The sequence below is a fragment of the Hypomesus nipponensis genome, chromosome 2 (genome assembly GCF_054491055.1).
Source record: "Hypomesus nipponensis isolate SF chromosome 2, ASM5449105v1, whole genome shotgun sequence".
Lineage (NCBI taxonomy): Eukaryota > Metazoa > Chordata > Actinopteri > Osmeriformes > Osmeridae > Hypomesus > Hypomesus nipponensis.
Window position 1 is genome coordinate 11946500 of NC_140362.1, and position 13677 is coordinate 11960176.

General features: G+C 40.6%; 1 protein-coding gene and 1 pseudogene across 1 annotated transcript; one reads left to right on the forward strand and one right to left on the reverse strand.

Annotated features, from left to right (window-relative positions):
• The first annotated feature begins 1248 nt into the window (after nt 1-1248).
• On the forward strand, nt 1249-5842 carry LOC146300811 (interferon-induced protein 44-like). The gene is made up of 7 exons (XM_084706461.1): nt 1249-1507; nt 3103-3136; nt 3266-3461; nt 3585-3731; nt 4648-4819; nt 4903-5003; nt 5118-5842. Exons 1-7 carry the CDS (start codon nt 1468-1470, stop codon nt 5301-5303), a joined length of 876 nt encoding a protein of 291 aa, XP_084562587.1. The 5' UTR covers nt 1249-1467; the 3' UTR covers nt 5304-5842.
• Nucleotides 5843-9646: 3804 nt separating this feature from the next.
• Nucleotides 9647-13344, reverse strand: LOC146300812 (sialoadhesin-like; annotated as a pseudogene).
• Nucleotides 13345-13677: the final 333 nt, after the last annotated feature.

The following is a 13677-nucleotide window of genomic DNA, read 5'->3' on the forward strand; positions in this document are numbered from 1 at the left end:
GGAAAGTTATTATTTGTTATCTAATAACATTGTTCACACGTACCGTTTGCCCAAGTGAGTATGCCGTTCAGGTATTATATGGTTGAATTAATACAAATGCTAGGGATGAATTGACCAATTGAATGTCTCCATTGAGCCACATTCACTTTCCTGTCATAAATACAAGTAATAGTACAACAGATTCCAGAACATATCTAATTGAAGTTGTTCTGCTGGTTTGTATATCTTCATGACCCATTTGTTCCCCCCCTCTTCCTCGCCTGTCTCTCATTCAGGTTACTTGTGAAAGACATCTCAAACTCTGGGTGGGACAGTCGTGTACCTAAGGACTCAACTGTCACATTGATAGCTGTATGTACGTATGGACATACAGAGGGACATTTCAGCATACACACCACACATGCCCTCAGACACACCCATGGGGGAGAGGGAAAAGTGATATAAATGTCACCAATAAGCTACATTCACTTCCGTGTCATAGATATAAATAATTTTAGAAGAGATACTAGTACATATTTAACTTAAGGCGTTCTTGTTGTTTGTACATCTTCATTACCTAGTTCATGTAAATCAGCCTATTTACTTTACATCAAGTTGACCTCTTTTACTTTCACCTATCTTCCCCCTCCCTGGTGTTTAACAACAGTGGCATTCTAGAAATGGACAGAACAAAACAGTTAATTGTCCATACGGTAATTATGCAGTGCCTACCGAGATGGCAATCTGATCATACTTAAAGGTTTGTACCCTGCCCAACACGAAAATCGGGTTCTTGTTAGCTTGGGGCCCAAGGCAATGACAAGTTTGACTAAATGTAAATCCGCCCCTGCCTCAGACAACGTGACGTACTGCTGGCATGCTCACCTGTGGCATACCGGTGGCACACGGGGAAAGTGAAAGTAACTGGTATCTGGGTTGGGTATCTGCATATATATCATGTCCAGTCACACCCCTGCTTATCTGTTAGACATCCAAGAGGGTAAGTCTTTTCTGCTTCTACTGTTATTGAAATCTCTTCTGTAAACTCTTTCTCCATAATACATGGACTTGTACATTAGGTAGACTGCTTAAACTGCTACATTAGATGTTTCAACATTTAGAAAAGTTGATATGTGTTCTTTATTGAATAGACATAGATTGTATGTAATGCTGTGCAAAATTAAAAAAAACTAAGTTGGTAGACAAAAGCAAGCTCTGAGACTACAGTGTTGAATGCCTGTATATTCGAAAGTGCAGTGGAAGTGCAGTGCAGGTGAAATGTTTTTATTATTCATGAATGATATGTTTCTTTGAATATGTGGCTTTTGACATAAATAAATTCCACATGCCATATGTTGAAGTTGTTGTATTAACCTCCCCTGCAATACAGTCAACATGGGAAGTAAAGGGTCAACACCCCCACCACCCCCATCACAACGATAGATGCTTTTTAATTTGTCAAACTGTTGTACCCATAAATAGGTAGACATGGCATCTGCTTTGAATTATTGGTTTCCTTCCTCTGCAGGTAAGAGACGATTACAGTTGTTATTTACCATTTAGGGAGAATACAGGTTAAGTGGGATACTTTCAGAAAAATAGCTTTGTACGTCAGTTATTTGCCATGAACACGTTGCCATTTAAAGAAAAGCTTAAAGGCTCCTTTAAACTATTAATAAGGAAAAAACCTGAAAGACCAAACACAGGAAGCACGACCTTCTTTGAATCTTGGACCAAACCCCACATTTGATTATGTGACATTGGTAAAGTGAGAAACGTTTACTGTCAAAGTGGGACAGCTTTACTGTGTTTTTAAGTATTCAATTCAAGTGTTTAAAAATATGTTTTCCATTATATTATAGTACCGTATTTCTTTGATTAAACACTACAGTATTTATTACAAAAATAAAACATTTTGGTTCAGCGTTTATTCAAGGGCGGCATTTATTTGAGGGCGGCGTTTCATCGAAGAAATACGGTATATAGTATACTATACTAAGTATAACATTTCTGTTCTCTAAATAAAACAGCTTTAATGCACTGTACTCACTCTACTTATTCAACATTCTCTTTCTCCCTCGTCTTCTTCCCTGTCTGTTTAATAGTTCTATCCTAAAATACATTGTTAGCAGTTTTACTTTATACTGAAAAGGAGTCAGTTATAGCCTATCCCTTTTTTAAAGCTTTAACAAAATGTGTTTAATATTGCCATGTCACGTAATATCATAGATTTTTAAGATCCAGGTGTTGAAAAGACGCATGCCTTTCAGTTCACATTCAGTTGGGTCCAGGGCTGCCAACTTTCAAAAAACCTTGGAGTGAGATTTGGTGGGGCCAAAAATGTTGCTGTGTACAAAGCCCCCCCCCCCCATTACTGTTTAGAACGTTAGCAGGACCACTTGGTTGGTGTTGACTTCTCAGCGTGAGAAATACAAGGTGTGGAATACCTGCAATCATGGAAGGATTAAGAAACCACGGGCCCCTAGGCCCGGATGTGTCAATTTCATGTCATTTAAAATGTTAACACAATAGTAAATATTTTACCATTAACTTTTTGAAATGTTAGGGGAAGCTGAGCTTTCCTTGCAGTCTTAAAGAAATCGCTACTGGTGCTTAGACACAGCTCTAATGCTATTGTTTTACAATTGCTTCTCTAAAGTCCCCTCTAAAGTCCTATAGATAAACTGAGGGGATAAACACTCACTTCAAAGGTATCGTGATGGTTTCTTTCTTGTGACATCTTCAAAGTGAATGTTTGGGCTATTTTTTAGTTTAATCAGTAGGACTTTTGGGGCCCTGTTAAAGACATTAATGACTTAAGTCTAGCATATACCGGCTATGGCGCATTGTGTCTTATCATATCAATACACTAGTACATATCAGGTTAATAACAGCGACGTCACGCAGAGGCTCTGGGTTAGGGAGCCCCTGAACTCATGGGCCCCTGTGCCTGGGCCCGGTAGGCCTGCAATATGCAAAAGAAAATTCCTGGTAACTGTTTCTGTGTTTGCCTTATAAAAGAGTTTCTTATATATACTGATACCTTGGTAAACCCCAAACCATCCACATGACAGCCAATATATTCTATTCAACTAATAATTCTACTGTTTTTTTACAACACAGCTCTTCAAAAATTTTGGAGAGAAACGGTCTGGACGTGAGCACTGATAAAAATACATATATATACATGGGCAAGAAACTGTATTGTACTTGCACAAACTGTGTCAAATTCTGAAATAAATATTACATAGCATATTGATTTGTGAAACAAATCTTTTTCTTACAGTAATAGAGACCAGATGGTGGAGAAACTAAAAACATTCTCGCTGAATGATCCTGAATTGGGGATCAGAATCCTGCTGTGTGGACCTATTGGGGCAGGAAAGTCCAGCTTCATCAACTCAGTCAAAAGTGTCTTTGCTGGCCGTGTGGTCACGAGTGTGCTGGTAGATGCTCTTTCCAGGTTCAGCTTTACCAATAAAGTAAGTAATCCTGAATGTATATATTAATATAATACTCTATGATGAACGCAATTACAGTTTAGTAAATTATTAATCTAAACCATGAATACAAGTAATCTGAAAGGAGTTTATTTGCTGTTGTAGTATGAAACACATTACATTAAAGAGGGAGAAGGACGTTTACCTTTCGTATTCAACGATATCATGGGTCTGGAGCCAGAGGAATCCAGAGGGGTGCACATTGACGACATCATCAGTGCACTCAAAGGTCATATCCCAGAAGGCTATGAGGTAGCATACACCAAACCTGAGCGCATAAAAACATGCACTATATTAGCATTGTTATTCATAGGCAACCTGGGACCATGGTACTCACTCTATGTTGACTAGTGCACTGCCCATTTTGCAGCTTGTGAGATCCATTGCTTTACGTTTCTCAATTAGTGCTATCCTCATCCCCTGCTTTGTTCCTCTTCTCGCCCCCATAAGTTTGTCCTAACCACCGCCGCATTAAGTTAACTTTTTACTTTACTACTCTCTAGCTAGCTCTTATTACCTCCTATGATCCTCTATGCTTCGTTTGACTTCTTCCTTGTGTTTTCTGGTGGACGCTCCGTTCGTTTTCCAGGGTTTCTCGTGCTGGTTTCACTTCAAACTGCGAGCAGCCAGTGGGCGTACAAAATGTTATCACGTAGCATTACGGCACACTGTTCCTGGGAAACTTAGAAAGTACTGCCAGGGGGATAAATGACCGAGAACCATGCCGAGAACAGAGCCTTATGTATCATTCATGTAATGTCTCATGTATCACCGGCCAAACAGGCTAGTGAGTTTTTATTAACACCCGCCAAAATGAATTTAACCCGCATTTGGCAGTTAGAAATACATTGGCCTATTCATACATAATTTTTTTATATATCTTTGGAGTTTCAAAGCTGTTCACTAATCATAATCAGTATAGGCAAATTCTTACAGCTTTTCATGGTATCATACGGTTGACATTGTCAAAAACTACAGTAGTACGCTTCCCCAATCAAGCACATCTGGTTGACCCCACCAATATGCCTACAACTTGCTATACTGCCACCCACAGTAGGCCTTCATAAAAGGAAATGGCTCTCACGAGGCGTTTACTTTAATTTACTTTTTCATTCAGTAAAAATTCCTGTTAATACCTAACTCAATTTCTTCTATTTTGTTGTTACAGTTTAACCCCAATGTATTTTTGACAAATTCAAAGCCAGAATACATCAAGGATCCAAAACTAAGTGACAAAGTTCACTGTCTGGTGAGTGTTGTGTCTGCAGACAAAATGTCTCTGATGTCAAAGGAGACTACAGACAAGATGAGAAATGTCAGGGAAAAGGCCAGCCTTTTGGGTAAGTGAACATCAGAAACTCTTTATGATTCTCTGGATGCCGAACACGGCTGTTTGTAACATCAAACACTCATCTAATTATAGGAATTCCTCAAATTGTTGTCCTGACCATGGTAGACACTGCTTGTCCAGAAGTGGCAAGTGATTTGAAAAATATCTACCGAAGCAAGCATATCAAACATACGGTACACCAAATTTAAATGACTGTGACGTTTTCCTCTGTGTGGACTCACAAACTAAATATAAATAGGTAACTACTTTGGTCATTGCCAAGCCCTTTCTGGTTTATTTCCTTCCAGATGGAGACCTGCAGCAATATGCTGGGTGTTCCAATGACCTGCATCCTGCCAGTGAAGAACTACCATGAAGAGACACAGCCGAACAATGACATGGATGTCCTGGTGTTGGAGGCTATGACTAAGATTGTAGAGGTTGCCAATGACTACATATGGCACCTTCAGCAGAAGAAAAAACACCTCTCATGAGGCATTACTGCACTCATACATCCACTGAAAGTAGAAAGAGCCTCTGGAGGTTTCAGTACGTTAGGAGTTATAACAGAGTTTTAACTCTTTTTAATCCCTTTTTGCACTTAAATTTGACCAGCCACTGAGGTGAAATTGACTTGTGTCTGACCATAGTCATTTAATGTAAAAAATATTATTAAAGGTTTAATGTGTTTACATTCATGTACGAACATGCGATATACGTAAAAACAATGTAGTTATTTAATTGTCTGCTTAAAATACAGTTTTTGTTTTTATAGTAGCTTGAAACACATTACATACATTACACACATTCAAAATGAAAATGAATGCTTGTATTTCAAATTCAATAGTCAAAGGGGGGTGTGCACAAATGACATAATCCGTTCTCCATCACAGGCTTTATTCTAGAAGGTCATGAGGTACACAGTCATTAAACAGATGACAACTTGCTTTAGTTGTAACATAATTGTATGCAGTGTGTGGCTTTCACTAAAATGGACATCCTGTCAGATCTGATTCAAATGCATGAATGCAATCCTCACAATACGAAGACCTGAATAAGTTTAGATCTGAATAAGATTTCTTTCACTTTTTTAATACAGTTGTTTTTTTGACCGAGACAGTTGGCGGTAGACAGCAAATATATGGGAGAGACCGATTGAGATGCACAGAGTGAGATGCTCACCCACCATCAGATAACTTAATTTATTTTCACATTACACATACAATCCAGCAAGTTCCGCAACATAGGCTGCTCCAGCTACTGTAGAGGGAAAAACAGCTTCTATTCGGAAATGGTAGAGAACTCAGGCGAAGACCAGGTTGTTCAGTAGCTCAACGTAGCTTGGATGGTTTATTAGCAAGGCACAATGCATTCACAAGACACATACGACGGAAGACACTTCACAATGCCCCAAAATCTGCCTTAATAGTCTGAAATGAGGATATCTCCCACCCCCGCCCTGGGTGAGAGTATTTCACAACCTTCTAGAACCTTTTAGAAGGTTTTGAAGAGCCTACGTAACTCGCTGGCTCCAAAATGTTGACAACTTATCTCTTCTACTGGAAGGCCCAAACCTCTGCCTCCCTGCTAAATGTTCAGACAAAGGTCCCGTCAACAACTCCTTATACTGGCTTAAAGTGAGAATTATTTTCAACAACGGGAAGCATTGCGACAACAGATCCAGATTTCTATCTCATCGTAATCTTGCCAACCTTCACTTTCTGCATAATTTCACATGTTCTGGCTAAAACCAGTTTAAAAGAGGAGTCTTATTAACTGCGCCACAACAGTTTAGTAACTGCGTAGTCTGGTCTGCCATACAGTATTAGGCCTTAACTTCCTGACCTTGGTGACCTAGCCTACACCATAATCAAATCCCACAACACTACTTATCTAAAAATATATACAATAACACAGTGCACAGCTCAAATATAAAAAATTCAAGTGATTTCTTTTTACAGGCTAGTTGTCTTTATCAGTTAATGATAATATGTCAAAACTAAACGCAGAATTAACATTAACGCTGCTTTTCCACGCTTGAGGCAACTGCGGAGACTCAAAGGTCTGATAATTGATTTGTATTGTTAATGTAATGAATTATATGGCTTGTGTAGTTTGTGTACTTTTACATATGAACTCAACACTAACGGCAACAACGGTCATTATAAAACCCTGTATGGTTCTGATTGCTCTCAGATGGAGACCTGCAGCAATGAGCTGGGGATCCCCATGAACTGCATCCTGCCAGTGAATAACTACCATGAAGAGATAAAGACAAACAATGAAGCAGATGTACAAGTGTTGGAGGCTGTTACTCAAATTGTGCAGGCAGCTGATGATTACATATCATCTCCAACAAAAAAGTAAGGCACCACGGAAACTGTAGAGAATTAATCTACTCAGGCTCTGGAGCGTTGTGACCGACAGAACACAACTTAATCGCAGAAAGGAAATTATGTTATCTATTTATTAGTTTATTTGACAGGGACAATGCAGTTAAACATAGCTACAGAGCAAAGTTTGCAGCTGATGTGATGCACATAGAGTATGTAGCAAGTGCTAATTTTCAACTCCTGTCCCTGGATGGGCCTTTCTACAAGCACATAATAAAAACAATATACAATTTTAAAAATACAGAATAGAAAAATACACATATTCAGAACACACTCATTCTAAAAACAAATTCGAAAGGTACACAATGCAATTGTACTGATTGAAAACTCATTCACGCTCAGACATTTACAGGGTACAGTTTTGGTTTGCTTTCAGCCATGCCTTACATGACTTTGTATGTATAATATATGTACTTGTGTGCATTGTGACATTGTTGATCAGTGTATAATGTGATGTGGTGGCTTGGAGCCAAGATAGGTTTCCCTACGTGTCCATAATGTATACATTATACCTTACTGTTACACCCGTTTCTGTATGTACTTATGCCTGTCCGTATCTGTATGGTTCTGTGCTGTGGTCTTGTCTCCCTTCTCTTCTCCTGTCACTCATTCAAAATTCACAAAAATGTAAAACCACTATATTGTATTCTGTCATGTTCCCTGTCGTTGCCCTGCCAAACAGTTAAGCCAGAGGGCCGTAACACATTTGGGGGCTTGTCCTTTGTGTTTTGGTTGTTGTACTGTGTTTGGTGAGATGGCGATGTTTGTTTTGGGGGTGTTTTGTGCTGATCCGTCTGTGGAGGGGCTGGGAGGCTATGGCTAGGTCGACTTGTATGGGGTTGCCGAGCACTAACCTTATCTTAAATTTTGATAATAATAATAAAAATTTCACAGGTATGCACAGTATTCACAGTATTGGCTTCAACTGTATTCAAAGAGCATGGCACCTGTATATCCTCTTTAGAATGTCTGCTTCTAAAAGTCAGATCAGAACTAAGTGTAACTGTAACTGAAAAGTGCTCCTATGTTCTGATAAAATGTTTAGTGTAGTGGGTGTGAGGCGTTGTTCATAATCGTTTGGCCAACATTCTCCTCTCTGCCACCTCTTTGACAGTCAGGGCTGGCCTCTTAAACAGAGCCTGCTCTTCTTATAAAGTTGTTCAGTCTGTTGCAATCTGCCAGTCTGATGCTGCTACCCCAGCAGACAACCGCATAAAAGATAACACCTGCCACAACTGACTGGTAGAACAGGTTCAGCATTGACCTGCCAGGTTCAGCAGGAGCTGGTGCCACAAGCAGCCAACATAGTCATTGCCAAGGTGAAAGTAATAATATAATCTTGCAAAATTGTACACAGATTATAAACAAAGGATATGATATTGCCTCCTCAGTTTTCAACATGTAATGGATTTTATTTGAAATCCAGTCCAGAGTAATGGCTATTTTAGTACTACTGATTACTATATTTAAACCGTCCAAGTTTATGTCTTAAATGATGAAGTGAAGTTTCTTTCACTTTCAATTCTGAAGTGATAAGAACTAATGATAAGACACTATCCATCCACCTTTATGTGGTCATCGGATGTGGTCAACAGTTGGTGTGTAGCAGAGAGGATAGAGAGACTGACTTGTAACCTTTTGTATCTTGTACATTTGTACTTTTTGTAATATTTGTATTTTTATATTGTAATATGGCAACTTATATTTTATTTGATTGTACATTTAAATTTATTTATTTTATTTAAATTTAATTCCACTTAGTACTGCTAGTTTATGTACCCTTAGTATAGATAGTCCACATATTTAAATTTTAGGTTCCTATAGGTTTATTGTATGCACCTTCCTGACAAAGTAAATTCCTTGTCTGTGCAAACTTTCATGGCGAATAAATCCCATTCCGATTCTGATTCTGGATTATCTGACCATTAATGTAACACCTTGACAGAAGGTGTCCAAATGATGAACAACTTACAGTTGTATGTATGTTTATTATACATGTTGTTGGAAGTATTACTAGGGATGGGTGAACTATGTGTGGTAGGGCTGACTTGCAGCGCGTTGGGCACACGCCCTATCACTAACAACCCAATACAAGTGATCTGTATAGTAATCCCTCTGGTAACAAACCAGATAAAATAGAACTTTACCAGTGTTCCTCCAGCGACAGACCATAGATACATATAAACACTAGATGTCTCGTCCGCGTTGCCGGACAACGGAGTCGATATCCGTACATGGCGGCCATCTTGCTACAGTCAACTCGCTCACCTATAACGTTGTGTTGATGCTACATGTACTTTTTAAATGACCATAACTTGCTCAATTTCCAACCGATTTTTAAACGGTTTGGTTTGTTATCAACGTCAGAAATGTTGTTATGCCACTGCATACTTAAGTCATTATATATATCTATGGTCATATCTCTTTGTTCCAAATACAGTGTTCTAGATCTCTGTTCCAGTCCTTCTCAAACTCTGAAACACATATACACCAACACAGGCATAAACAGAACACAACAATGAAAAACAAATCACAGTTTCCTTAATTCCTTGCAGAACCCCAAAGCAACCATGTCCTTCTCTCCTGAACCCAAACACAGTAACAGATGAAGGACTTACAGCCAGTGTGTCGTAGTCAGAAGACCTGGGACCTCATGTCCAGAGAAGAGTATGCATCGCTGGAGGAGTCTCTCACATTCTGGCGCACGCACACGCACACACACACACACACCACACACAAACACCATACACACACACACACACACACACACACACACAGGTAACAGGCCCTCCCACTGAGGTGCTACTGTAGAACACAGGGAATTTTGATCTCAGCTCAACCTAAAGAGTGTGTGATGACAGGAGACTCACAGGAAGTGTGTCATAGTCGGGTGACATGTTCTTCAAGTTCAGAGCTGTGTATGTGTCACTGCTCGGGTCAGCTTGGACTGTCTGAGGAGAGAGAGGGATCTGGTGGAGATGCAGTCAGCAGTTAATACAGCTGGAGACATCCTGATAGACAATATGAGGACCGAACAGCCCTTGTTACCTTCACAACTCACCTGACCAGCCCTTGTGACATCAGTTCCTGTGTTGGATCTCCTGGAGAGAGGATCAGAGTGAATTTAGCTGTCTAGGGACCTCTAGTGGTCTGGTCACGACACTGACTGCTTTTACACATACTGTGTCACCAAGACAAGACCCTCGCTACATGAACTACATGGTACTACATCCATGATGTCTTCCTGTCTAGTGTGACCTGTGCCTGTGATGCCAGGAGATGCTGACCTCTTCAGTGTGCAGCAGAGGAGGACTAAAATACCTCCACCAGCCAGGCCAGACACCAGCAGTAGCAGCACAGGAGACCAAGGAGACACTGCTGCAGAGACAATAACACCAGCTCAGACTGCTGCAGAGACAATAACACCAGCTCAGACACCAGCTCATACAATAAAAACAAACACATTAAATTTCATTCATTGACATTTTTGTTTCCTAGAATGATTTAACCTATATATTGTACTGAACTCTTTTTCTCACGTTAGATTAAGTAAAGTTTGATTACGTCTAAAGAGTATGTATAAAACAGCATTAAAGATCATGCCTACTGTATTCCCAGCCTGACAGTAGTATCCTCCACTGTCCTCAGATCTGATGTTAGTGATGGTGTAGCTCTGTCCAGATAACTTAGATGAGGTGATATTCTCCTTGTGCCAGGTATATGTCTGCACTGGTGGGTTAGCATCACTGCTGCAGGTCAGAGTCACTGAACTGCCCTCCACTACTTCACCAGAGGGACTGACTGACACTGATAGATTCCTTGGTTTATCTGGGGCAATGTAGAGTAGAACAGCTGGAAGTAGAAGACAGGGTTGACTGAGGTCATTTATAAACTGTGGGGGTCTGAGTCTTACACGTGACATTGAGAGTCTCTTCAGGAGAGTGGAAATGCTGGTGTTCTGTCACAGCACAGGAGTATCTGCCTGCATCCTCACTGCTGACTGGGTCCAGGTACAGGAGCTTCTGTTGGGTATTTCTGTTGGTCACCAGTTGTCCGTTCCTGAACCAGGAAGCGTTGAGACTCACCGAACACTTGGTCTTGCATGTCAGTAAGACTTTATCTCCCTCAGTTACAGATCTCTGTTCAATATCCACCTTGATGTCTGATGATAACAAGACAGATACATGTTCTGCTGGAAGGTGCTGTTTGTGGTGCTAATCTGATGTGTTTGTGTAGAATTACCTGTGACAGTCAGCTGCACTCCAGGAGAGCCAGAATACCTCCCATCTTTATCTGTTATCATTTTGAACTTGTACTCAGCTGAGTCAGTCTCTTTCAGGTCTGAGATTCTCAGGATGTGGTGGTTGTCTTTGTTTCCATAATATTTAACACGATCTGTGTACTCAGAATCTTCTTCCAGGTCACTGACTGTTTTCTTTTTAAACCAGAATGTATTGGTGATCTTATGGTCATTAGGGTGTGTGTAGGTGATGGAGATGTCCACTGATGAGCCACTCACGACACACACCCTCCTGGTGGAGTAATTCACGCTCCAGCAGTTCTGACCTGAAACACCTGAAACACAGAGACACAAAGCTTCTAAGAAGGATGCTATGTTTTTTATTCTGACACTTTCATTTCAACAATATTAATTCTTAAAGACGCTGTAAAGCAAAGTCCATGATTTGCTTCTCAGTACTTTATATACGTGTGAAATGATTTGCCGAAAGCCTGTGAAAACCGCAAAAACGTCACACTGAAATGTGGAGTTAGACCGTTGAACAGTTTCTCACCCGTTTTCGCCCCGTAGCTCAGGTTTTGTATAGGCAGAGCCAAAACCCGACCTATCGACGTCACAGCCACCTATCTACGTCAGATCCTAGACAGTTTATATAACTTGCATTCTGTTACTCAGCTGGCAACATGCCCAACCAGTATCAAGCAGAGAAGACTGCTGATTTTCTCACAATTTCAAAGCCTAATTTAACATACTTGTCAGAGTTTTTTTTCATTCTAATTTGGATGGGTGGTTAACAACACATTCTTCTGTGGTGTGATGAACTTAAAACTCATTTTCAGTTCTGCTTTACAGCATCTTAAAGTATCAAAGTGCAACCAAGTGAAAAGGTATACTATTTGGAGGTGCTGTGAAACGTAAACACTGTATTAAGAGTTGTTATTATGGTAGTGATGTGTGGTAACACAGCAGTTTGACCCAAACTCACACACTGTAGTAGAGGGGAGATCCTCATGGCCTTTTACAGCACATCAGTAACTGTCCTGAGAGTTACTGGAGACAGAGAGCTGTTGTGATGAAGCCTGTTGTACATGTTGTCCATTCTTGTACAAGATGTAGGAGGGGTTACCAGGCAGAGGACAGGTGGAGCTACAGGTCAGGGTCTTCCATCTCAAGGGAAGAGGAGGCACCTCCACCTGAAGACCTTGGGTCAGAAACAACAGCAGTCATCTAACAGTGATACAAGCCCTGTTCTCAGGTCACAAGGTTGAAGTCTCAGTACAGAACAATGTTCAGCACCACCCCTGTCAGTGACAACAGAGACTAGTGAGTGACACACTCCAGCTACTGTTGGCTTGTGAGCTCCACACTTAGAGATGCAGTTAGACCACATCAGGAACAAAGTTGTTGTAGACAGCTGGGATAGACTGTAGGAGGTTGATAAAGGTTCTATATTAATGTTTTAAAATAACTAAACAGTAACATTCAGAATAAACAGAGACAGTAGAGTAACACATATAGTATACCTGTAGTAGTACCTGTAACAGAGAGAGTGACTCCTGGTTCACCAGTATATTTCCCTCCTTGTTGGTTTGTTATAATCATAAACATGTATACAGCAGCGTCTCTCTCTCTCAGGTCTGTGATCGTCAGGGTTGCTTCACTCTTCTTATCCCCACGGTACTGCACACGACCTGCATACTCTGGGTCCAGACTCAGGTCCTAAGTATTAGACTTGGTAAACCAGAATGTTGCAGTGACTGTGTGACCACTGGGGTAAGTATAGGAGCAGGACAGGTCCACTGATGAGCCTCTCAAGGCACAGACACTATGGAGGGTGTAAGTCACTCCCCAATCCTGACCCAGCACCACTGCAACACAGTCACACATCACCAGGGGTCTCATTTATAAAGCTTGCGTACGCACAAAACGGGGCTGAAAATGTGCGTACGCCCCTTTCCACGCAAAGGCTGTGATTTGTAAAAAACAAACTTGACGGGAGAATGTGCGGTCCCCCACGCAAACTCTGACCCTCCCGTAGGCCTACGCACATTTTGGAGACAGTTGGAATTGGCAACGCAGATGACCATACTGTAGTCAGACTGCAGAAAATAAGGTAACACTTTAGAATAATGGTCCGTTGTTAATGAGTAGCTATGCAGGAAGTAATAGGTAGTTCTACATTAACACTGAATTTAATACTATTAACTAATATGGAACCAAGATTAACTAAGCAGT